Below are 25,847 nucleotides of genomic sequence, written 5' to 3'. Positions count from 1 at the left end.
CTCCCAGGGGGGACTGGAAGAAATTCAGGTGCCCTTTCTTTCACCCGGGTCAATATCCTTTGCTGCTCAGTATGTGAACCTTGATGCACATTTTTTAGTTTTGTTTTTCAAAAAAGTGCGGCTCTTTAACTGCAGTGTGTCAGGCTGAAGTTCAACAGGTGTATTTCTTCTCCACTGTATCTACTTCCAGATACAGTATTTCTGCTTGTCACCCAGATGTTAAATGCAAAGGCACCCTGTGAGAGGCAGACTGCACAGCCTGAGGGCTGCCCTGAGCTGGAGTTGCCTTTGTCTCCATCTGACACAGACTAGAGAAGTGAAATAATAATAATAGTAAAATTTTTATTTATATCCCGCCCTCCCCAGCCGAAGCCGGGCTCAGGGCGGCTAACAACAATAAAATAATACAACATTCTAAAATCATTTCATTATAAAATTATTTCAAATCAAATTGATGGCAACCATTGGGCTAGAGTTCTGTGAAGATTGCCAAAGGAGGGGGTCAGACTGTGCCTCAGCCAAAGGCCTGGTGGAACAGCTCTGTCTTGCAGGCCCTGTGGAAAGATGTCAAGTCCTGCAGGGCCCTAGTCTCTTGTGACAGAGCGTTCCACCAGATCGGAGCCACAGGCGAAAAAGCCCTGGCTCTGGTTGAGGCCAGCCTAACCTCTCTGTGGCCTGGGACCTCCAATATGTTTTTGTTTGAAGACCGTAAGGTCCTCTGTGGGACATACCAGAAGAGGCGGTCCCGTAGGTACGAGGGTCCTAGGCTGTATAGGGCTTTAAAGGTTAAAACCAGCACCTTAAACCTGATCCTGTACTCCACCGGGAGCCAGTGCAGCTGGTATAGCACCGGGTGAATGTGATCTCACAGCGAGGACCCCGTAAGGAGTCTCGCTGCAGCATTCTGCACCCGCTGGAGTTTCTGGGTCAGTCTCAAGGGCAGCCCCCCGCTTCTTGTCTGCCTAGATCAGAAGTGTTGCAACAGATCCCTGGATCTTCCAGGTGTGCCCCCTGCAGCCCGGTCAAAAGCCTTTCACAAACCAACTTTAAAAGGACATCTGAAAGCTTTATATCGTGGTCAGCTTCACCCAGATGTAATAAAATGGAGGCCAAGCGGTAACAGGGATAAATGTGGCTACAGATAAACCCCTGTGCTTCTGCCTAGGGAAGAGCAGTGAAGCTTTAAGATGTGGGGCTGGGGGAATGGACAGCAACCGCAGGGAGGCTTAACCCCCAAATCAGCGGCGAATTAGAAGTGCAATGAGGTGGCCATGATTAATATTTAGCACAGAGAGGTTTTGCATTCCAGCCAAAAAGTGGCTGCGGTGGGGCTTTTAGGGACAGCAGGGAGGGGGGGAGGGGGAGAAGACTGGAGCACACGAGCAACTGTCACCCTGAGTTTGAAGGCTGACATTTAGTAAGAGAGAAGCAGGGTGAAATTGTGCATTTAATAGCTTAATTCTGGCCTGGAGAAAAGAAAATGGGACGCCTGGAGTTGATAAAACCTTCGGAGGGAAACAAGAGGAGAGAGGGATTCGGAGAGACCGAACTCTTCATTAAACTTGTTTCTGAGTCAGTGGAGATGCTGTGGTGTGGGGAAAGGAGCATGGCGGCTCCATTCTACCCCGAGAGATTTTTCATTTTGTTTCATTGTGTAACGCTCTTTTCACCTGTGGGATGGTGAAGACCCCGGCGCGGCAAAAAAGGCAGGGAGCGTCCGCCTCCAAGAGCTTTCTGCTTCTATTAAATCATTTCCTTTTTATTTATCATTGGATAGACTGCTCTTCCCGGAGCAATCTCTCAAGCCGTTGCTGACGCATCGCCAAAGCTTTGACTTCCAGAAGAGATGCCTTCTCAGTGGGTGGGAGAAGGTGGTTTCTCTTTGAAAAGTAGTTTGTAAAGTCGTCTGGCACTGAACATTGAGAGGCAGCGCATCTGTTGTGGCCAAGGGTGAAAGGTGCACAGACATCCATAAACCTCTGCTTTGACCTGGAAGTTAATGCTTCAAGTTCCTTAGCAACCTAGTCATGATTATTTTTGTATGTAGATTTTGCTGGCTCATTTATTGTTTTCCTAATAGGAAGCAGACCCAATAGTTCAACCCCAGGTTTTTGCCACTGTTGACGTGATGCTGACAGTACTGTGCTCCGGCCCTGCTTTTGGGATTCCCATGGGCTTCTGGTTGAGAACAGAATGCTGAACTAATGGGCTCTTAGCTGATCCAACAGGATCTTCTTCTGTTCAGAGCCAGTGTGGTGTAGTGGTTAAGAGCGGTGGACTCGTAATCTGGGGAACCGGGTTCGCTTCCCTGCTCCTTCCTCCACATGCAGCTGCTGGGTGACCTTGGGCCAGTCACACTTCTTTGAAGTCTCTCAGCCCCACTCACCTCACAGAGTGTTTGTTGTGGGGGAGGAAGGGAAAGGAGAATGTTAGCCGCTTTGAGACTCCTTAAAGGGAGTGAAAGGCGGGATATCAAATCCAAACTCTTCTTCTTCTTCTTCTTCTGTTCTTACATTGCAAAGACATTACATGGCGTTGCAAGCAAATCTGTAGCGCTAACAGGAATTCCCTTAAGCCTTCATTCATGAATGCCAGATCGTTGAACTCGGCTTTCATATAGTAACTGGAGTCGTCATCTGCATAATTTGTTGTTGTTGTTTAGTCGTGTCCGACTCTTCGTGACCCCCTGGACCAGAGCACGCCAGGCACTTCTGTCTTCCACTGCCTCCCGCAGTTTGGTCAAACTCATGTTTGTAGCTTTGAGAACACTGTCCAACCATCTCGTCCTCTGTCGTCCCCTTCTCCTTGTGCCCTCCATCTTTCCCAACATCAGGGTCTTTTCCAGGGAGTCTTCTCTTCTCATGAGGTGGCCAAAGTATTGGAGCCTCAGCTTCAGGAACTGTCCTTCCAGTGAGCACTCAGGGCTCATTTCCTTCTGAATGGAGAGGTTGGATCTTCTTGCAGTCCATGGGACTCTCAAGAGTCTCCTCCAGCACCATAATTCAAAAGCATCAATTCTTTGGCGATCAGCCTTCTTTATGGTCCAGCTCTCACTTCCATACATCACTACTGGGAAAACCATAGCTTTAACTATATGGACTTTTGTTGGCAAGGTAATCATCTGCATAATATGATTGGCCAAATCCTGCTGTATTTGTCCGCCATCTATGATCTCAGGTCTTTCTATGCTTGCTGTACTTGTGCTAGGCTAGGTATCTCTTTCTGTCCTTCCACTGCCTTTGTGTTAGCATATTACTATTATTATTCCAATTTATATACTGCCCTTTATCAGTGGGAGTGGGAGGAGGCAGAGATGGACCAGAGAGTGAATTGCAGCCCTGCTACATAATGAATGGCAGCTCGGCTTTTAAAAGCCAAATATTTTATTTGTAAGGGTTCTGGCATTTTGTTTGGTTTCAATGCGAGAGGTTCCCTGGTACAGCAGTCAGGCCGTGAGCACACCAGTGATTCCATCTTCATTCAAAGTATGCTCAGGATGAAGCAAAGCATGCTGGGATCTCAGCAGAGCACCTCTTTGAGGGCAGTGCTTGCTCAAGTCCAGGGCATATTTGTTCAGAGCTATTAATAAACCATAGGATATTACTTCAGGCATGCTCTCTTCCCACTTCAGTTGGAGGAGACGGAAATGGCGGTCTGAGGTCCAATTCTATCACATTTTCAAAAGACAGGAGGGCAGCCGGGCTGCACATCCTCACGGCGTGTTCTGATGGAGAATTTGGGATCCGCATTTTAATCTGTGATTGCAGAAACACCCAGCTATGATTCTGGCCTAGCTCTTGCTGGTTGACTACTGTCTCAGCTGTACCCTTTCAGGTGAAGTTTCACAAGCAGAAATGTTCTTCTGCGGCGGGGTGGGAATCCTTCAACATGACAAACAAAACCAGACATCTAGATGCGGGTGGCGCTGTGGGTTAAACCACAGAGCCTTGGACTTGCCGATCAGAAGGTAAGCGGTTCGAATCCCCGTGACAGGGTGAGCTCCCGTTGCTCTGTCCCTGCTCCTGCCAACCTAGCAGTTTGAAAGCGCACCAGTGCAAGTAGATAAATAGGTACCGCTCCGGCAGGAAGCTAAACGGCGTTTCCGTGCGCTGCTCTGGTTCACCAGAAGTGGCTTAGTCCTGCTGGCCACATGACCCGGAAGCTGTAGGCCAGCTCCCTCGGCCAATAAAGCGAGATGAGCGGCGCAACCCCAGAGTCGGTCACGACTGGACCTAATGGTTAGGGGTCCCTTTACCTTTACTTTAGATGCCTAGTAAAGGTAAAGATAAAGGTACCCCTGCCCGTACGGGCCAGTCTTGACAGACTCTAGGGTTGTGCGCCCATCTCACTCAAGAGGCCGGGGGCCAGCGCTGTCCGGAGACACTTCCGGGTCACGTGGCCAGCGTGACATCGCTGCTCTGGTGAGCCAGAAACGCACACGGAAACGCCGTTTACCTTCCCGCTAGTAAGCAGTCCCTATTTATCTACTTGCACCCAGGAGTGCTTTCAAACTGCTAGGTTGGCAGGCGCTGGGACCGAACAACGGGAGCGCATCCCGCCGCGGGGATTCGAACCGCCGACCTTTCGATCGGCAAGCCCTAGGCGCTGAGGCTTTTATCCACAGCGCTACCCACGTCCCTTTAGATGTCAGTGGAGATGACTAGATGCCTAGTAGAAGTGTTCTAATCCAGCCTTCTCCTTGATGTGCTAGTTTTCTATGTGCAGAGATTCTTTTCATATGGGGGACTAGTCAGTCATGCAGCCTGAGGGCTCGTTCGGACATCGGCTTGTCCTGCGGCTTTCTCCTGGGAACTCCCAATCTTTACTGCTGATTTGGAGCAATACATCAATTGGGTTTTGGGCGGATTGATATTTGCTCTGATTTGGTGCTTGAAGAGTGGGGTTTCCTGGGGATAGTGGCTGGGCAAACAGAAAATTGCTCAGACCTAGAGAGCATGGGTCAAGTGGAAGTGTGGATGAACCCTGAATTGGTACACCCTAGAGACAGATTTATCCCCACAGTGAGAACTCTGAATGCCAGCCAGCCCTCTGTCTTGTATAAATTAAATGCTTCCTTGAACGCTCCTTACCTTCTTCACAAAAAGTAAGGCAAATGCAAATTGTTAGTTACCCTTGAAAACGAAAACAAAGCCCCGTGTTTACTGGAAGTTTAGAAACACCAGCCTAAAAGTAATTTTGTTGAACATATGAGATTGTATGGCCTGAGGGGTGGATTTTATGAGACGGCTTGGATGTGCTTTCATTCTGCTGTGTTTTCATATATGAGGCACCCTAACCTGACAGAAGCCCAGGCACAGCTGTATTCCACATCAGCACAGCTTTGAGCGATTCGCAGGCCCCCCCGTGCCTCGCAAGTTGCAACTGAAGGACGTGGGATGACTTCCACAGGCCATTTTTGTGTCAGAAAAGATCGTGTAAACGTTTTGATGGGACTAAGCAGGACTGCCAGGTTGCAGCCCAGAGATTTCCTCTTGTGCTTTGGAAGTTTGCCAGGGAATTGGGAGACAAGGTAGCTGCGGTCCTTCCGCACACCTCAAGAGTTCCCTCCTCCCAGACCTTCACTGCATGTCCTTTCCAGCCTAGTTGAAGCAGGATCCTACCTGCACTTCTCAATAGAAACAAATGGAAGAAGCTCTAGCTACCAGGTATTCACTGGGATATTTGAGGCTGGTTGGGGGAATACTCAAGGCAGCAGCAGCCAGGGATTTTCAGCTCAACAAACTTAGGAGAAAGGGATTCCCCCCTCCTCCCCCTGTGTGGTCCCCAAATTTACTCCAGGGGGTTGGGGGAACCACAGAACAACGTGGCTTAGTTTTGACAGCGAAACTGGATTTTCCACCAAGCATTCCCCCAACAGAAATCTACAGTTGTTTTCAAATACAGCCATACCCTGGAAGTCGAACGGAATCCGTTCCGGAAGTCCGTTTGACTTCCAAAACGTTCGGAAACCAAAGCGCGGCTTCTGATTGGCTGCAGGAAGCTCCTGCAGCCAATCAGAAACTTGTGGAAGCCCTGTCGGACGTTCGGGTTCCAAAAGAAAGTTCGCGAACCGGAACAATCACTTCCGGGTTTGCGGCATTCGGGAGCCAAAACGTCCTAGTTCCAAGGTGTTCAGAATCCAAGGTACAACTGTACCTGTTTATCATTTTTTGGTCTTTGCATGCTTTCATGTTCGCCTAAATAGGCGTACCCCTATAAAGCGTAAGTTATAAAGTGGCCCTAAGGGCAGAACTATTTATTACCAAGACAAAAAACAACAACCCACCCCTATCCAACTACAATGGTACTTTGGTTTACAAACTTAATCCGTTCCAGAAGTCCGTTCTTAAACCAAAGCGTTCTTAAACCAAGGCGTGCTTTCCCATAGAAGCGGGGGACTCAATTTACAAATGGAACACACTCAACAGGAAGCGGAACATGTTCTGCTTCCAAGGCAAAGTTCACAAACCAAAACACCCACTTCCGCGTTTGCAGCCTTCTTAGTCCAAGTTGTTCATAAACTAAGCTGTTCTTAAACCAAGGTACCACTGTACTTAAAACAGTTGCCAATATTTTTCCCACTCAACACTAGGGATGTTAAAAGATCAACCCGTTGTTGTTGTTGTTGTTGTTCTGTTACTTTGGTTTCAGCCTGCAAGAGAAGGGCTTGTTACCTTTATGCAACGTACAGAAGGAGCTGTAGCTGAGCCCAGGCCAGCAATCCATCTCCCCTGGCCGCTTGTTAAAGCACTTCACCTGTTATGTTTCCTAGTCCTGCTACTTGAGACCCTTCTGCTGAGCATTTCCCTGCTCACATAGTTGGCTATTTCTGATCAGGGGAGGGAAATGCTTAACATATTGATCATGAGGGTATGGGGGAGTGGGGAGGACGAGAGAGAACGTGACAAAGGTTGGCCATTTTCAGCATTGATTCTGACATGCGGCTTCTCTGAAAGGGACTCCGAGTGGCAGAGCAGCCGAAGCTCCTTGCAAGCTGCTGCCACCCAGAGTTGGTAGCACGAAGCAGGACGGACTGTTGGTTTAAGGCAGGTCCTGGTACGTGTATCCTAAAGGTGATGGAATCTGCAGTGTTAAGTCGGAAGGAAATGGGCAACTATTTTTAGCAGTAGGATAGTGTGACAAAGTCTGTTGGCTCCAAACTGGCCTTATCACGCTATAGAAGATGATGAGAGGAAAAAGAATTAGGGCACTTTGGGGTCCCATGTACCATATCTACATTTATATACCCTGTGGCATCCGTACAAGAGATGACTATGTACTGTATTTTTTGCTCTATAAGACTCACTTTTTCCCTCCTTAAAAGTAAGGGGAAATCTATGTACGTCTTATGGAGTGAATGCAGGCTGCACAGCTATCCCAGAAGCCAGAACAGCAAGAGGGATCGCTGCTTTCGCTGCGCAGCGATCCGTCTTGCTGTTCCGGCTTCTGGGATTCAGAATATTTTTTTTCTTGTTTTCCTCCTCCAAAAACTAGGTACGTCTTATGATCTGGTGTGTCTTATAGAGCGAAAAATACAGTATATGTAATTGCACCCGACTGCATGCTGAAAAGGAAGAGGGAGGGAGAGAAAGGAAGTCACAGGCACACCTGAAACCACCCTAAGCAACTTTAGCAGCTAGGCACAGAATATTAGGGTCCATCATTGGCTGCAGCTGATTCATCAGAAGCATGATTTAATGATGGGGAAGGTGGGGTGGTAGTGTGATCAGTGGGATGACACATCCCTTTTGAAATGGTTGTCTTGGAGGGTAGGATCACAGTACCAGGGCCCAAGGAAGCTGAAAGAAGCTTGGAAAGTCTGTTAAGGTGAAACGACAGCAAGGAAACGGGTGCATTTATGAAATAAAAATGTTAGCCTGTGACCCAGGTGATGCCCTGGAAATGCATTTTTATTTATAGACTTCATTCCCCAGAAAGCAATGTTGCACTAATACGGATCCATGGTCCACTATGCGACAAAAAGTATGGATTCTTTTCCACCCCATAAGGAACTTAAGTCTCCTTGCTTCCATTCTGTCCAGAGATCCCACAAAACATTAAAATATCCCATTCTTTGTACAGCTCTAGAATACCTCCCCCTCCCCCCAGTGGAGGTTTCCCCAAACTTAAGACCCACTTGAACTTGATTTTTCCAGCTAATTGAGTCTAGATATGCAAATGTTTTCCACGGACCTGAATATAGTTCAGTCATGATTCGCTGAGGGTCAAACCACAGAGCCTAGGTCTTGCCGATCAGAAGGTCGGTGGTTCGAATCCCCGTGACGGGGTGAGCTCCCGTCGCTCGGTCCCTGCTCCTGCCAACCTAGCAGTTCGAAAGCACATCAAAGTGCAAGTAGATAAATAGGTACTGCTCCGGCAGGAAGGTAAACAGCCTTTCCGTGCGCTGCTCTGGTTCGCAAGTCATGCTGGCCACATGATCCAGAAGCTGTACGCCGGCTCCCTTGGCCAATAAAGCGAGATGAGCACCGCAACCCCAGAGTCGGTCACGACTGGACCTAATGATCAGGGGTCCCTTTCCTTATGCACATGTTTTCCGTGGACCTGAATATAGTTCAGTCATGATTCTCGTTGTCTGACTTCTACCCACACTGAGGGCAAGAGAAAGGGAAAGTGCATCCTTTTCCAGCAAGGTTTAATCATTTAACGGTAGAATAGAAGGAAGAAAGGTCAGCCTTGAGCCAGGAAGGACCCTTCCACCTCCCCCTGGCATAGGGTTGCATTGCTCTCTCTGAGAATTCAGACCTTGAAGTGCCAGTGACTTGGCTACAAGAGGTTGGTGATTAAACTGCCATTTGTGTTTTTCATTCCTGGGCTGCCTGGGTGGCACAGCAGGGAGATCAACTGGAGATATTTACATCATTTGTCACTTTGCCGGACAGTTTGTACTTGTTCATCCTCCCTAAGGAGATAGGCAGCGTTATTACTCCAGTGTTGTTTTATGGCCACCTTTGTTAATGTTTCTTTTCTTGAAACAAGACGGAACTTTCCACTAGAAAATGAACCAAAAGTTCATTTGGGGGAGAAAGCAAGGAATTCAGAGAAGGTGGGCGTGAATCAGGCTAATCAGAAGTCCTCTGAATTAATGTGGGTGGCGCTGTGGGTTAAACCACAGAGCCTAGGGCTTGCTGATCAGAAGGTTGGCGGTTCTAATCCCCGCAATGGGGCGAGCTCCCGTTGCTCGGTCCCTGCTCCTGCCAACCTAGCAGTTTGAAAGCATGTCAAAGTGCAAGTAGATAAATAGGTACCGCTCCGGCAGGAAGCTTAAACGGCGTTTCCGTGCGCTGCTCTGGTTTGCCAGAAGTGGCTTAGTCATGCTGGCCACATGACCCGGAAGATGTACGCCGGCTCCATCGGCCAATAAAGCGAGTTGAGTGCCGCAACCCCAGAGTCTGTCACGACTGGACCTAATGGTCAGGAGTCCCTTTACCTTTACCTCTCCCCTCTCCTACAACCCCCAGTGCATAGACTAGCTCTGAATTTGGCTCCCTCCGCCATCTTAACCCCCATTGATGGGATGGGAGTTGCAACCAGTAAAATGTACTTAGCACTCCATCGTGGCCGGACTACCACACATATTTAAGGTCAGGAGATTTCCTTGTTGCCTTCCCTGTGGCTTGGCTCTGTTGTGTCATGACCCTGACTTTTAGGCAGTTGCCAGAGCACGGGTTCAGGAGGGGCTATAGACTCCAGTGACATGACTCCAGAGGCAACAGGGCACATGGCCCTGAGATGGAGCCAGAACCACCGAAGGCAGCACAATCTGGATCACGGGTACTCTCAGGAGTCACTCCCTTTACCCCAGAGGCCCTCGCAGACTACACTCCCCATCTGGCATGGAGTCATCTGGAGCAGTTTGCTCTGCAGAGTCTTCTGCTCCGTCACTGACTGTGACCTGAATTTGGTCGATTGATTTCTTGAGATGCAGTGATCTGCCTTGGGAACTGGGAGTTAGACAGCTTTTGATGTTTGCAGCTCCATATTCGAAGCCCGCGCCTCTCACAATATCAATTTTAAAAGCAAAGCAAGCTTCTCATTAGTACATTTAGTGAGTATGAGTGCGAGCGGCAGTTTGTTGAGCCTCTTCACCGAAATAGCTGGAATGGCACCAAGCATTCTGCTTCTTAATCCTACAAGTTGATGAAGAATGAAGACAGGCAGTAACAGAACCTCCTCTCCCTCTCCTAAACTTTTCTTTTGAGGGGAGGACCCTGCAAGCTGATACCTGCCAGAGAGGGTCTTAATATTCAAGGCTCTCTAGTTATGTCTGGAACAAGCTCTGAGCAAGGTTTGCCGCACGTTCTCATTCTGGGTCACTCCAGTCGGCCGCTGAGGGGGTCGTCTCTGGTGGAGGGGGAGAAGAAAGGTCACCTTTCCATTACCCTCTCCAATAAACGGCCTCTCTGTGGAGATGGGAGGTCATTGCTGATGGCTTAGATGGTGGCTTCTAGCTTGCGTGCGCCAGAAGGGGATTTCACGTATGTGCTACAAATCGAATCTTTCTTGTTTTCCATTACAAATCCATCAGTGGCTGCTTATTTTTCTTTTCTGTTTCTAGAGGAGCACGTGCTCTGGGATATACAGTGGTACCATCAGGTTACATACGCTTCAGTTTACATACGCTTCAGGTTACAGCCTCCGCTAACCCAGAAATAGTGCTTCAGGTTAAGAACTTTGCTTCAGGATGAGAACAGAAATCGTGCTCTAGCGGCGCGGCGGCAGCAGGAGGCCCCATTAGATAAAGTGGTGCTTCAGGTTAAGAACAGTTTCAGGTTAAGAACGGACCTCCGGAACGAATTAAGTACTTAACCTGAGGTACCACTGTAGTTTTAAACTTAATTTGGGGGCCCGGCATTTGAGACAACTGAACCAGAAACCAGAAACTGAGCAGATAGACCACATCGAAAAGAATTACTTAACTGCAGGGAAGGCAACTTGCTGGTGTTGTACAACATTATCCTAACACATGCTTACTCAGAAGCGAGTTCCCCTATGTTCAGTGGCGCTTACTCCCGGGTAACGGTGCATAGGAGAAATAGCAGTAGGGTTGTTTGCGGGAAACTTCTCTTTTCTGGATTTATAGCCATTCACAGCCCTCCCCATTTTATCCCCCCCCCCCTCGTAAAATTCAGAGCATGTCTAGGAAGCACGCACATTTGGTTTCCCTGCAGCAGTCATTGCCGTTGCTGGATTGAGGAGGAAACAAGAGGCCTGCTTGCAGAAGCCCAGCAACTAGCCATGGAAGGGAATGCTCAATTTTGCTCATCCCTTCCATGATTAGAGAGAGTGAGTGTGGGGTGCCCAGTGACCCACCCGCTCAGAGAGAGTGACCCAGTTGTGGGGTCCTCTTAGATTGGGCAGGTCCTTTGGACCCAAGGCAATATAATCTTGACTTCATATCAATAATAATACAGTGGTACCCCACAAGACGAATGCCTCGGAAGACGAAAAATTCGCAAGACGAAAGGATTTTTCATTTTCTGAGGTGCTTCGCAAGACGGATTTCCCTAAGGGCTTGCTTCACTAGACGAAACAGCCCTGCCTCTCGTGTCATGGCAATGGTCACTGCACGCACGCACGCACGCTCACTTCCCCGCTCCTCCGGCTCCCTCCCACCTTCCTGCTGACGGTTAGTGCCTCGCGCCGCTGCCCACCCCCCTCGCGCGCTCCCCTCAGAGAGCCGTTGCCGCCAGCGCCTCTCTCTCCCTGGAGTCGCGCTCCTGGCCCCGCCGCCCTCCAGCAGCCGCGTCGAACGGTGGCCACAACGCACAGTGAGACTGAGGTACCGGCTGCGGCAGCTGTCCTGCTTCTCCCCGCCCCTCCCCGCCGTTGTCAGTGTTAAAATGCAGTGGTGCTTCGCAAGACGAAAAAACTCGCGGAATGAATTAATTTCATCTTGCGAGGCACCACTGTAATAATAATAATAATAATAATAATAATAATAATAATAATTTATTCATACCCCGCCCATCTGGCTGGGTTTCCCCAGCCACTCTGGGTGGCATCCAACAAAACACTAAAATACAATAATCTATTAAACATTAAAAGCTTCCCTAAACAGGGCTGCCTTTAGATGTCTTCTAAAAGTTTGGTAGTTATTTTTCTCTTTGACATCTGGTGGGAGGGCATTCCACAGGGTGGGCGCCACTACCGAGAAGGCCCTCTGCCTGGTTCCCTGTAGCTTTGCTTCTCACAGTGAAGGAACCGCCAGAAGGCACTCAGTGCTGGACCTCAGTGTCCAGTCAAAATGATGGAGGTGGAGATGCTCCTTCAGGTACACTGGAACGAGGCCGTTTAGGGCTTTAAAGGTCAGCACCAACACTTTGAATTGTGCTAGGAAACGTACTCTTACCTTCACCCTTAAATGAATATGCTCAAAGGTAGAGAAACGGTTTCCCCGCCATGATAGATGCACCCTGCTGCTGCTCCCACGGGCAAGGGGGTCTGGGTGGAGACTTGTGGGACTTCCCAGCAACAACGCTAGGCATGTTTTCCTTGCATCTTTGCATTCCATGCAGTATATAGCATCTGAAGCATGCAGCTTTCTGAATAACTCAATATGGCCAAGGGGATGAAGCAACTGCCCTATGAGGAGAGAGGCTACAACATTTGGGGGTTTTTTTAGAGAAAAGGAGATGTGATGGTGTGAGTTGAGTGATAGAGAAGATTTTCTCTCTCATGCTGCTGGAACTTGGAAGATTCGGGACAGGCAAAAGAAAGTCCAACTTATTATTATTATTATTATTATTATTATTATTATTATTATTATTTATACCCCGCCCATCTGGCTGAGTTTCCCCAGCCACTCTGGGCGGCTCCCAATCAAGTGTTAAAAACCGTACAGCGTTAACTATTAAAAACTTCCCTAAACAGGGCTGCCTTCAGAGGTCTTTTAAAGATAGGATAGCTGCTTATTTCCTTCACATCCGAAGGGAGGGCATTCCACAGGGTGGGTGCCACTACCGAGAACGTCCTCTGCCTGGTGCCTGGTTCCCTGTAACCTCACTTCTCGCAATGAGGGAACCACCAGAAGGCCCTCAGTGCTGGACCTCAGTGTCCGGGCTGAACCATGGGGGTGGTTCAGGTATACAGGACCGAGGCCGTTTAGGGCTTGAAAGGTCAGCACCAACACTTTGAATTGTGCTCGGAAACGTACTGGGAGTCAATGCAGATCTCTCAGAACCGGTGTTATGTGGTCCCGGTGGCCACTCCCAGTCACCAGTCTAGCTGCCGCATTCTGGATTAATTGCATAGAGATGGCTACCAAACTGGATGGCTTTGAAAGAGGATTAGACAAATTCATGAAGAGTAAGAATATCGGCGGCTGCTAGCCATGATGGCTGTGTGTTCTGCCTCCACTGTCGCAAGGGGAGAGGGTGCTGTTAGGTCCTGCTTACCTGCTTTTCATAGGCATCTGGTTGGCCACTCAAGAGGACAGGATGCTGGACCAGGTGAACCTTTCACCTGATCCACCGGGGAGCTTTTATATTCACTGCTTTATACCTGAACGGGGAAGACATGGGAACAAGTAAATGTGATTGGCCTCTTCGCATCTCTTCTGGTCCTCAGCACACAACTTCGATGGGGTCCAAAAACCGTAAACAATGGAAATGCAGAGATTCCAGGAGAGTTGTAAAGCCTGAATTTGTAGCTTGCTGTAGTTGTTAAATATGAAGTTGTCATTAGTAACACACACACACACACACACACACAGAGGCTGCAAAACTATTTACAGTCACCTGGGAGTGAATCTTATTGAATTCAACAGGTAGGAAGGAAAAGAATTGCAGCGTGAGACTGTTGCCATAAGCATTACCTACTGGGGAGTAAACTTCACCGAACACAAGGCGTCTTACTTCTGCCCGGAGGTCCTAGTTAGCTGTGATTTGGAAAGCCATGCCCGAATTATAATAGATAGGATTGTGGTGGGGATGGCCTTAAAAATTCTGGGTCTCTGAAGCATGATGACCTCCGGAAGGGTAGAGTCTTGCCTGCAGATTCCTTTTCCGCTTCTCTCCCCCCCCCCCATAGGAACGAAGCGTGTTTTTCATCTCTAGAATCTCTTCTGTGATCCTGTCACAACCTCCTTCGTACTTGGCAATTAAACTCTTGTCACTTGTTTTAAAAAAACCTGACGTGTTTTGTCATTGCTTGACAAACAAGTGCCACGCTGAAACAAGACGGAGCTGATTGTGGGTGGTTGTGGCAGGGAGCGCAAGGCGGTGGCGGGGGGGGGGCAGGGGGCGGCGCGGAAGCTGTTCCTTCCAAATATAATGGCTATGAACAACATTTACATCCTCTTCCCCCCCCCCTCCTCATCCTCCCATGCCTAATTAATGAAATGCTTTAAATTGCCTGCTTGTCAAAAACCCAAATTACGTTCCCACCCAGGGCAAAGCTCGGTCATGCAGACCTTTATTTAAGTTGCTGAGAACTCTGAAACGCATGTATATGTGTGTGTGTGTATGCTTTGATGAGCCTGCAGGCATGCCACCTAGCAACGTTCTTCTGTCTCTCCCCCAGGGGGCACCCTTCTGCCAGGGAACGAGCCCACAGTGGACACGGTGTCAGTGCAGCCCATCCCAGCCTACTGGTATTACGTTATGGCCGCCGGAGGTGCTGTTCTGGTTGTGGTCTCCGTCGTGCTGGCCCTTGTGCTCCACTACCACCGCTTCCGCTATGCGGCCAAGAAGAGCGATCACTCCATCACCTACAAAAGCTCCCAATATGCCAGCGGGGCCCCTCTGGCGGTGGAGCCCACCCTAACGATAAAACTAGAGCAAGACCGCAGTTCGCATTGCTGAGAGCGGAGCCAGGAAACACACAAAAACAAAAACTTTTTAAAAAAGAGACTTTCAGAGACGTTGCCTCAATTTTGCACTTTTCCTCCTCACCCAGCATATCTGTGAACTCTATAGACATCTCCCCTTTTTTCTCTTGACAAAAAAAAAACTCTTAAAAAACGGTAATGCTGCATCGTGGATCGCGAGAGGAGACTTGCCTCCCCAACCCACCCCAGTCTCTTTGAAAGTGAATGCTCCTTTTATTTCGTTTCTCAAGGACTTGTGGGGGGTTTTTTTGTCCCCGGTAGACAACTTGCAAGAAGACTCAGTAGCGCGCCAGAAGGAGTATGCCAGAGAAAATTTCTGTGTGCTTGTATTATCTCTTACCTATCTATGTATGTAAGTGTGCATGTGTGTGGGGAATTGGCTGGATGGCTATTTCGAAAAGGTCTTTTGGGACTTGCTTGTGCCGCTGCGAACTTCACAAGGGAGTGCTTTTTTCCCCCTGCCCTGCCTCGTGGAAGGCCCGGAACACCTTTTTTTGAGGACAGATACACTGATTTGTTTACTAGGAGAAGTGAACGGTGCTTTTTGTTGCCTTATCTAGCTCTGGCTGGGTTTACATTTGATATCCTTAATGAAAACGTCAGCAGGTTCATACTGATGGGGGGGGGAGGAAAGGCTGTGCCCCTGGAAAAATTTAAATGGCAAGCCTAAAGATAGGGCAAAAACAAAACGCCACAGTGTATGATGGGGGAGAATTGAGAAAGACTTGGAGACGGTCAACTTCAAGGTCTTATAGGGTTCCTTCACCCCCCCCCCAAGAAATCACAAAAACATAGCCATCGTTTTGGTAGTGGAATTAATCCCTCAACAAAACAAATATTTTTCAAGTTGCCTTATTAAAAAAAGAGAGAAGCTTGTAATGAATGTTCAGTTTATCTGTTAAACCCAGCCTTAGAGAGATGCATAGATGCCAATAGATGTAAGGTTTTGAAAAAATGCTATAGCTCCATGAATCTGAGGTTTAGTTTATTTTATAGGTAAACCTCACTCTTGGTGATCTTTTCTTTTCTTTTTTGCGAGAGCAAGGAAATGCCGCCATTGTGTTTTTACTGGTAATTTTGAAAAAAAGACACAAAGAACACTTTGCCCCCTTGTTTTCTCTCTCCATGTCGACCTAAATGGCTGCCTGACACAATTTACTTTCGTGGCCATGTTGCTTCTTACGATGTTGGCAATGACATCTGTCAACCAAAGCCCCAAGAATAGGGCCTGCTAAAACTCAACTATCTCTGCATCTTTAACGAAGATGGTATAATGGAGCCTCTATCTATTGATTTTGCTCTGAACTAATGCAATGGAAATGCCTTATATAGATTTATCAAGTGATAACACACAAAGGTGGTTGGAACGGTTAAATCGGACATATTTTCTGGCAAAATACATCTCCACTGAACACTTTGTTTGCTTAAAAAAAAAATCCAGCCATGACTACTTGCTATATCCTTCTTAAAGTTCCTGTCTGCCGTTTCACCCTCATGTGAAAACTGAGAATTCAGGCGAGAGTAGCAGCGTTGTAATACTGGGGGTGAAAGTCACGAGTGCTTTCAATTATGGAAGCCCTACTAAAATCACTGGGGGCATATCCAGGTTTCCTCTTGTCCTGCTGCTCCCCACTGGGGAAAACTGCTCTTTGGTGCTCATTCAGAGCAAACAGCCATCAGGTTTTCCACATATTTCTTCTGATTTAGAGAGTGGTTTTCCCGGGAAAGGAGCTGGGCAAAGGGGGAAACCACTCAGCCCCGTGTCTTGGGGGCGGTGCACACCTCTTCTTGCCCCATTCTTTCTAAGCACGGGACAGTGGAAGTGTGGACCGGCCCCAAGACCTGTCCCTGATATAACCGTGTGGGACAAACTCCCAGTGGGTTGAACCCTATGTATGTACAGGGTTGGCATGGGTCATGAAAGAGAGTGGATATTCTTTGCCAGTTCCCCAAAATGAACACTTTGATCTAGGGGTGTCTACGTTACATCCTTCCACCCTGTGTTATTCAGGTAGCATGCTCTTGTGCATGTAGCAAATTTAATCTGCCCAAATGCTTGCTTAGCTGGTTTAAAATGCCACACAGTGCTGTTTATTAGGGAAATTGTTCTTTAAAGTGCAGAGTGTATATGGGGGTGGGAATGGGGAAAGGAGCGTGTGTGCTTGTAAACTGCATCTAGAAAGAAGGGATTTGTGAGAGCAAAGCGATCACCTGTCCCAGATCACAGAATATTTTTTTGGGGGGGGAGGGGAGAGACACCTTGCCTCTGAGCAAGGTGACAACTTCACCTTATGCCAGGAGATAAGCAGAAACCATCTTTTGAGATGTGATTTGTTCGTTCTTGTGGGTCCCAAGAAAACACCTTCCAGTGTGGAAGTAAATAATGTTAGTAAGTACCTTAATTTCTGTATCCCTGGTACGTGTGATAGGAAATCTCCAAAGTGAATTTGGCACCCTGGGCTCCTTTGGAAGGAAAGGTGGGATAAAAACATAATAAACAAAATAAAACGAGAAAAAGGTAAACTTTCCCCTCCCACTGATTTTCCTGATCTCCCCACCCCCAACAGCAGTCAAGTGTAAATACCTCCAATTGTATTCCAGATCTCACAGTAGTTCAAATATGCTCAGCCTGGGTGTGTTTTAACCCGATTGAGAGACCCCGTTTTTAGATATTCGCCAAAGACTGCCCAGCCCCCCTCCCGTGATTTTTACTGCCACTTTTCACTCCCGCCCCTTAACAGCTGTGACATTGTCAACATCACCCAGTTGCCTGTGTGTGGAAATATCTTGTGGAATTTTGAAATTCTTGACAATGTACTGTGTGGAATGTAATAAAATGATGATATTTTTTATAGAGATATCTGGTTTTTGTCCCCCTTCTCCTATCGGATTGTAAGAACAGTGTGTCTGAACGAAAATGCATTTCCAAATATGTGTGTGCATGTGTATTGTCTAGGGCAGGCTTCCTCAACCTTGGGCCTCCAGATGTTTTGAGACTACAGTTCCCATCATTCCTGGCTACTGGTCCTCCTAGCTAGGGATCATGGGAGTTGTAGGCCAAAAACATCTGGAGGCCCAAGGTTGAGGAAACCTGGTCTAGGCGGTCTTTAGATCTATTCTTTCAGGGTTAGAGCCTTATCGGTGTGTTTCACCCAGAAGAGAGGTGGGTAATCAAAGGGGGGGACGGCTGGACAAATGGTAGGTGTAAGACTGGAGACTGGGGGGGAAACTGAATCTGCAGCACCACAAACATGGCTGAAGTTATTGTGGACTGAACAAGAAATGCAAGGCAAGAGGCCAGACAAGATGACTAAAGACCTCTGGAATGTGAGGCTATGGATTTCCAACATCCAGGTGGGGGAATATGGAAGCTTATGAAGGCCTCGCCTCTCCAGGAGAACTTGACATTAAAACACTTTGATCACCTCCACTTTGAAATTGGAGGCTTAAATCTTAATACGTTAAAGCCACTGATTTGAAGTGAAGGGAGGGTTGGAGGAGTTGGATTATATCACCACTGCACTTCCCCCCCCCCCGAAGATTAAAAAGGTAAAGGTACCCCTGCCCGTACGGGCCAGTCTTGACAGACTCTAGGGTTGTGCGCCCATCTCACTCAAGAGGCCGGGGGCCAGCGCTGTCCGGAGACATTTCTGGGTCACGTGGCCAGCATGACATCGCTGCTTTGGCGAGCCAGAGCCGCACACGGAAACGCCGTTTACCTTCCCGCTGGTAAGCGGTCCCTATTTATCTACTTGCCCCCGGGGGTGCTTTTGAACTGCTAGGTTGGCAGGCGCTGGGACCGAACAACGGGAGCGCACCCCGCCGCGGGGATTCGAACCGCCGACCTTTTGATTGGCAAGCCTTAGGCGCTGAGGCTTTTACCCACGGCGCCACCCGCATAAGAGCATTATGCTGCTCTTATCCCAGGAATAAAGCAAATAGCCCCCGATTTCATCTCACTAGAGTAGACCACCACCACCACCACATAACCCATAGTCATACTTTGAAAGACCGGACACTTTGGTCATCCTGGCGAATGCCGAGTGGACACTGAAAAATTTGAAACCCGTTCTTGGTTATGAATGCAGAAGTTTTCCTGTGGAATCTTAGAGTATACCGTATTTTTTGCTCTATAAGACTCACTTTTTCCCTCCTAAAAAGTAAGGGGAAATGTGTGTGCGTCTTATGGAGCGAATGCAGGCTGCACAGCTATCCCAGAAGCCAGAACAGCAAGAGGGATTGCTGCTTTCACCGTGTAGTGATCCCTCTTGCTGTTCTGGCTTCTGAGATTCAGAATATTTTTTTTCTTGTTTTCCTCCTCCAAAAACTAGGTGCGTCTTGTGGTCTGGTGCGTCTTATAGAGCGAAAAATACGGTAATTAGATGGTACAACAGAAAAAGTGCTGCTGTTGCTTCTCTCTTCTCTCCCCTGTTTAATTCAGTTGAGGGAAACCTTTGGCCCTCCAGATGTTGCCGAACTGCAACTCCCATCATCCCTGCCCATTGCCCAAGCTTGTTGGGACTGATGGGAGTTGTAGTTCAGCACCATCGGCTGGCAGGGGCAAAGGTTGGCCACACCTGCCCTAATTGAACACCGTGCGAGAGATGGCTTCCTGTTTTGCCTTGACTTGCTGTTGGCTGCACATCGCTTGCAGTCCAGTCCAGCAGTCCATAACAAGAAGTTATGAAGAAGGAAGCAGAGGTGTGCAGAAGGGAAACTCCTTCCTGTTTCCTAGGCGCTTGTGTCCTCTACTGGCCCTGCGTCAGAGAGAGAAGAGGTTCCTTTGCAAGGTAAGTGGAAGGCTTTTCCATGCATAGCAAAGCCTGGTGTGCCAGAAGTCCCCACCCCTTGGCAGAGACTACCTGAGTTTGCATGTGCCTGCCTAGTTAAATATTGTGTGTGTGTGTGTGTGTGTGTGTGCACCCAAGGAGGTGTGTGTTCGCCACATCCATCACCAGCGTGTGGCTTTTGGAAAGCTGCCCCCAGACCCAAAAAGGTCAACCACCTATTTTAGAGTTGTGTTGGTCCACTGGATGACCTGGCCAGTTGCTGAATTAGCTGGTGAGCTTTCCAGTGCTGTCTAGGCTGCAATTCCTTCATCAGATGGGCTCCATCAGTGGCACTGAAATCTGGTCACAACTAATCCCAGTTTGAGACTCCTGGTGCCTTACAGAACCCTGTCTCTTGGGCTGGTTCGTATGTCACTTATGGCTCTTATCAATTCACACAAATAGTTGTGAGCAATCTATCCGAGAAGGAAGGAGCACACATAATACTGAAAATCAACTTGTGTGGGTATGGCGTTTTTTGTTACAGTACACATCCTGCTCATAGAAGGTGATCTGGGGTATGACACTCATCCCCAGGTAAATTATACTACTCATGTCCATAGTCCAGGGGTCAGCAACCTTTTTCAGCCGTGGGCCGGTCCACCGTCCCCCAGACCATGTGGTGGGCCGGACAATATTTTGAAAAAAAATATGAATGAATTCCTATGCCCCACAAATAACCCAGAGGTGCGTTTTAAATAAAAGGACACATTCTACTCATGTAAAAACATGCTGATTCCTGGACCATCCGCGGGCCGGATTCAGAAGGCAATTGGGCTGCATCCGGCCCACAGGCCTTAGGTAGCCTACCCCTGCCATAGTCCATAGTTACAGATCAGCCAAAACTTGAAGATCTGACAGTGTTCCTTTTTTATGTGCTCTGAGATCTGGTGAGCCAAATGATGGCAGAAAATAGGTCTGACTGTTAGATGTAGAGAGGGTCAACGTTTACTCCAATATCAGCTCCTGGCAGAGCTAGGCGAAAGCTGGAAACAGCTGTAAGAAAGCCACACACACACACACACACACACACACACCCCATGACAAATTTTGGGAAAGAGAATTGGTGCTGATATTTTATAGGACCCTTAATTTGAAGAAACTTGCATTGACAAATGGCTAGATCCTTGGGGTTTTTTTATAAAAAAAAAAAAACAACTAAAAACACGGCTTAATTTAAGATTGCTAAAGCTTATTACCCAGATCCTGATTTCCAGTGTTGTGTCACTGAAATGACACAAATGGTGAAAAAGAACTGCTCTAGCCATATGCAGAATGTTTCCTCCTCACTAGTGAGTAACTATATCTAGCGTCGTTCTGCCCAGACACTGAGATCCAGTGCCGAGGGCCTTCTGGCGATTCCCTCGCTGCAAGAAGCCAAGTTACAGGGAACCAGGCAGAGGGCCTTCACGGTAGTGGCACCCGCCCTGTGGAACGCCCTCCCACCAGATGTCAAAGAGGAAAATAACTACCAGACTTTTAGAAGACATCTGAAGGCAGCCCTGTTTAGGGAAGCTTTTAATGTTTAATAGGTTATTGTATTTTAGTGTTTTGTTGGAAGCCGCCAAGAGGGGTATAAAAGGGTATAAATAAATTATTATTATTATTATTATTATTATTATTATTATTATTACAGCATCTATACATCTGGGGTGGGGTTGGGTTCCAAGTTGAAGACTAAACCCTGATCATAATTCTTATCTGTGGTGCTCTGCTGACTAATCTCAGACAAGGAACAAACCCCATTTACGCATAAGATTCAAGCCTCGGTGATAGCTTACCACTCCCAGTTTTTTTCCTTTCTGTCAGTGCTTGTTAGGAACATAATCATCTTGATCAGCTGAGCCAACTCATATGATTCATTTGGGATTCTGCTAAAGTGTTCAGTTACTGATTGTGATTATGCCAGATTTCTCAGGAGAGCGTACCCCAGAGACGAGACACATCATTTCAAAACATCCCAGAGGGTTCAAGATAGCTCAGCTACAGCAAAACAAGGCAAGAAGCTGCCATTCAAAAAGCACATTTGCAAAAAAACCTTTGCTAATTAGGATGTGTCTCTGGCCAGCTTGCCCACCGTCAGATGCCTTTTTGGGTGGGGGGGTGGAATAGCTTAGCCTCGGCCATTTCAGATCTTCATAACCCTAAATGAATTATGCGTAAAAATGGAGCAGCACCCCTATTTTGAGAAACTATTCCTTGCACTGTGCTGACCCTGACAGCAATGGGGACCCGAAAGACTCCTCATTCTTACCTGCAGCGCACCTCAATGTGCATTAATGGGATAGAGCTCAAATGATGGCTTTGTAGTACTGTTGGCGCTGAGATTTTATGTGAAGTACATGGTGCTGTGGGTTAAACCACAGAGCCTAGGGCTTGCCGATCAGAAGGTCGGTGGTTCGAATCCCCGCGACAGGGTGAGCTCCCATTGCTCGGTCCCTGCTCCTGCCAACATAGCAGTTCGAAAGCATGTCAAAGTGCAAGTAGATAAATAGGTACCGCTCCAGTGGGAAGGTAAACGGCGTTTCCGTGCGCTGCTCTGGTTCGCCAGAAGTGGCTTAGTCATGCTGGCCACATGACCCGGAAGCTGTACGCCGGCAACCTTGGCCAATAAAGCGAGATGAGCACCGCAACCCCAGAGTCGGTCAGGACTGGACCTAATGGTCAGGGGTCCCTTTACCCTTTACCTTACATCCGGTAAGTCAGGGTTTTTATGTGTCCTTCTCCGGCAAAACAGCTGAGGAATTTCAAGGGAAACCAAAAATATCAATGAGTAATGAAACTGTCAGATGAATTTGCACAAATATATACTGAATTTGTGAAGGATCCTTTTCTTAGGATAAAGGACTGGAATAGATCACATCCATGGGATGCTGTCTAGCCCTGGGGTGGGGGGAAAGTGGTCCTCAAGATGTTGCTAGGCTACAACTCCCATTATCCCCAGCCAGCATAGCCAGTGGTCAAGGATGATGGAAGTTGTGGTCCAGCACCATCTCTGGATGGTCAAAGGTTCCTCACTCCTAGTGTAGTCATTTGATTCCGTGCTCCTCGGGATGTGTTGTCTACCTTTATGCAAATCTGCGCTCTTTGTCTAGGGCTGTGGGCTGATTATTAGGGTCACTTTTTATTTAGAAGAGAACAATAATAATAAACTTTTATTTATATCCCGCCCTCCCCAGCCGAAGCCGGGCTCAGAGCGGCTAACAACAGTAAAATAATGTTGTTGTTGTTTAGTCGTTATTCGTGTCCGTCTCTTTGTGACCCCCTGGACCAGAGCACGCCAGGCACTCCTGTCTTCCACTGCCTCCCGCAGTTTGGTCAGACTCATGTTTGTAGCTTCGAGAACACTTTCCAACCATCTTGTCCTCTGCTGTCCCCTTCTCCTTGTGCCCTCCATCTTTCCCAACATCAGGGTCTTTTCCAGGGAGTCTTCTCTTCTCATGAGGTGGCCAAAGTATTGGAGCCTCAGCTTCACGATCTGTCCTTCCAGTGAGCACTCGGGGCTGATTTCCTTAAGAATGGATACGTTTGATCTTCTTGCAGTCCATGGGACTCTCAAGAGTCTCCTCCAGCACCATAATACAACCGTATTATAATACAACAGTAAAATAATACAACATTCTAAAATCATTTCATTCTAAAATTAATTCAAATCAAATTGATGGCAACCATTGGGCTAGAGTTCTGTGAAGATTGTCAAAGGAGGGAGTCAGGCTGTGCCCTGACCAAAGGCCTGGTGGAACAGCTCTGTCTTGCAGGCCCTGCGGAAAGATGTCAGGTCCCGCAGGGCCCTAGTCTGTTGTGACAGAGCGTTCCACCAGATTGGGGCCACAGCCGAAAAAGCCCTGGCTCTAGTTGAGGCCAGCCTAACCTCCCTGTGGCCCAGGACCTCCAAGATGCTTTTGTTTGAAAACCGTAAGGTCCTCCGTGGGACATACCAGGAGAGGCGGTCCAGTCGGTACGAGGGTCCTAGGCCGTATAGGGCTTTAAAGGTTAAAACCAGCACCTTAAACCTGATCCTGTACTCCACCGGGAGCCAGTGTAGCTGCTATAAGAATTGATTCCACATAAATTTACCTATTTCAATGACTGTTTTTACAAAGGCAACAAACTTCTCAGATTAAGAGGGGTGATTCTAAATAAAAGGGGTATGAGGGGTATCTGATATGTTGACTCAGCACCCTCTCTACTCATATGCAACCAAGGAACACGGGTTAACACAGCTGGTGGGAATCAGCATAATCTGCACAAGTGATTAACAGATCTACACTTCATTTTTTACAGACACCGTATGCCGTACTTCCCATTTTAGCAAGGAAACTGCTGTTGAGTTGCATCTTACCCCTGGCCAGTGGATAATTGTTGAAAAAGTCATCTTAAATAAATTGCCTGAATGAACTGAAAGCACCTAGATCATTCCTATCAACCCTTTGGCATTTAAAAGCCTTTTGCAAGTCTTAAACATCCCCATCGCCTCCTACCCACCCACTCCATGTTCAATGAAATGAATCAGTTCATTAGAGCAATTAGCTTTTCATCTTTCATATTGTCTTAATCTGGATAAAGCGCTAATGGGGAACAAAAATGGTCATGTTCTCAGTGGGTATCAATTTTCATAATCCCGCTGCCTTCAGGCGTGTTAGATGGATTCACCAAAAGAACTTGATTGATTACTCTGGAGACGGAGGCAGCCCCGAGGAACAAATATGAGCAGTTAGAGGAATTCTGACGGGCAAATGTTAGAAGTCAGAATGGCAAGGGGGTTGTTAGGGTCAGACTTCAAGCAGCTATAATTTTTCAGCGGCAACATTCTTTGCTGCAAAATGCTTTCCACGTAGGAGAGGATAAAAAGACGAAGAGCTTCCGCTTGGATGAGAGGTGGTGGGACTGAATTATCAGCGTTTAACTTATAATGAGCGGTTTGCAAAGAGCAAGTGGTGTCTGCAGCCTTTTTTAAAACTAAGAATGTGCTGGAATCAAAATCAGATTTTAACACATGGCAGATTTAAAATAAAACAAGGCCGTATGTTTTTCATGATGCACGGGGTTAGCTTCATTAACGCTTCAGGTATCCGTAATCCTTTTAACATTTACAGTCTACAAACGAAAGGAAGAGGATATAGTACTCTATTTAATACAGTGAGCTGACAGAACTTGTGGAGGCATCTAGCTTGGAGCACCTCAAGCAAGCTTAGATGCTGCAAGCAGAGCTCCCAACCTGTGAGTTGGCCTCCTCTGGCCATTTGCAGACTGGAAGGGACATGCTCTCCTAAAGTCCAGGCGCCAAATGTGCCAGATTGAGGCCTGGCGTTTGGGCCCTGCTCCTTCCCAAGTCTTCCACCCAACTTTCCCTTCTCCTGACTTGAGGCCAAATGGGAGTTCTTGCTCCAGAAGATGGGAGAGGATGGCAGGGGCAAAAGGACCCAGGGGGAAGTGGGGCAGGAAAGGTAATCGAAAAGGCTGTGTACGTCGCTGGGGGTGCGATACACAGGGAGTCTTGGCCAATCGGTGGTTCCCTGTGATGCCAAATAATATCTTCTGGGTGTGGCCTGAAGAGATCTTCAGGGGCCAGAGAGAGAGAGAGAGAGACCAGGGTCCACATTTTGTCTGTGGGCCTGAGGTTCCCCTTCCCTGCCTCCCAGAAAGAAGATTCCACCTAAACATTAGGAAGAACTTCCTGACAGTAAGAGCTGTTCTACAGTGGAATTTGCTGCCAAGGAGTGTGGTGGAGTCTCCTTCTTTGGAGGTCTTTAAGCAGAGGCTTGACAACCATATGTCAGGAGTGCTCTGATGGTGTTTCCTGCTTGGCAGGGGGTTGGACTCGATGGCCCTTGTGGTCTCTTCCAACTCTAGGATTCTACTTTGTCCACATTCTAACTTCTTTGTGAGTTGGTAGCATCCTGTGTCCAAAGCTGAGGTGGATTATATGTACAGTCGTACCTCGGAAGTCGAACAGAATCAATTCCGGAACTCCATTTGACTTCGGAAACATTCGACTACCAAAGCGCAGCTTCTGATTGGCTGCAGGGAGTTCCTGAAGCCAATCAGAAGCCAATCAGAAGCCATGGAAGCTCTGTTGGATGTTTGGCTTCCAAAAGAACGCTCACTTACTTCTGGGTTTTGATCGTTCGGGAGCCGAAACATACAAGTTCCGGGACGTTCAAGAACCA

General features: G+C 47.8%; 1 protein-coding gene across 3 annotated transcripts in view; it reads left to right on the top strand.

Annotated features, from left to right (window-relative positions):
- NRP2 (neuropilin 2) overlaps positions 1-25,847 on the top strand; it is a 251,730-nt gene that overhangs the window by 194,919 nt on the left and 30,964 nt on the right. Inside the window, exon 16 of one of the 3 annotated variants that reach the window (XM_083401224.1) lies at positions 14,542-17,704. The exons of the other annotated variants lie outside the window; for them this stretch is intronic. Coding sequence (XP_083257350.1) covers positions 14,542-14,822 — 281 coding nt within the window. The 3' untranslated portion in view covers positions 14,823-17,704. Of the gene's footprint in view, positions 1-14,541; positions 17,705-25,847 lie in introns of those variants that run through there. 3 annotated transcript variants of the gene reach the window in all.

Source organism: Podarcis tiliguerta (genome assembly GCF_965153285.1).
Source record: "Podarcis tiliguerta genome assembly, chromosome: 1".
Classification (NCBI taxonomy): domain Eukaryota; kingdom Metazoa; phylum Chordata; class Lepidosauria; order Squamata; family Lacertidae; genus Podarcis; species Podarcis tiliguerta.
The sequence above is the reverse complement of the archived record's forward strand: the minus strand, read 5'-3'. Positions and strand labels throughout refer to the sequence as shown.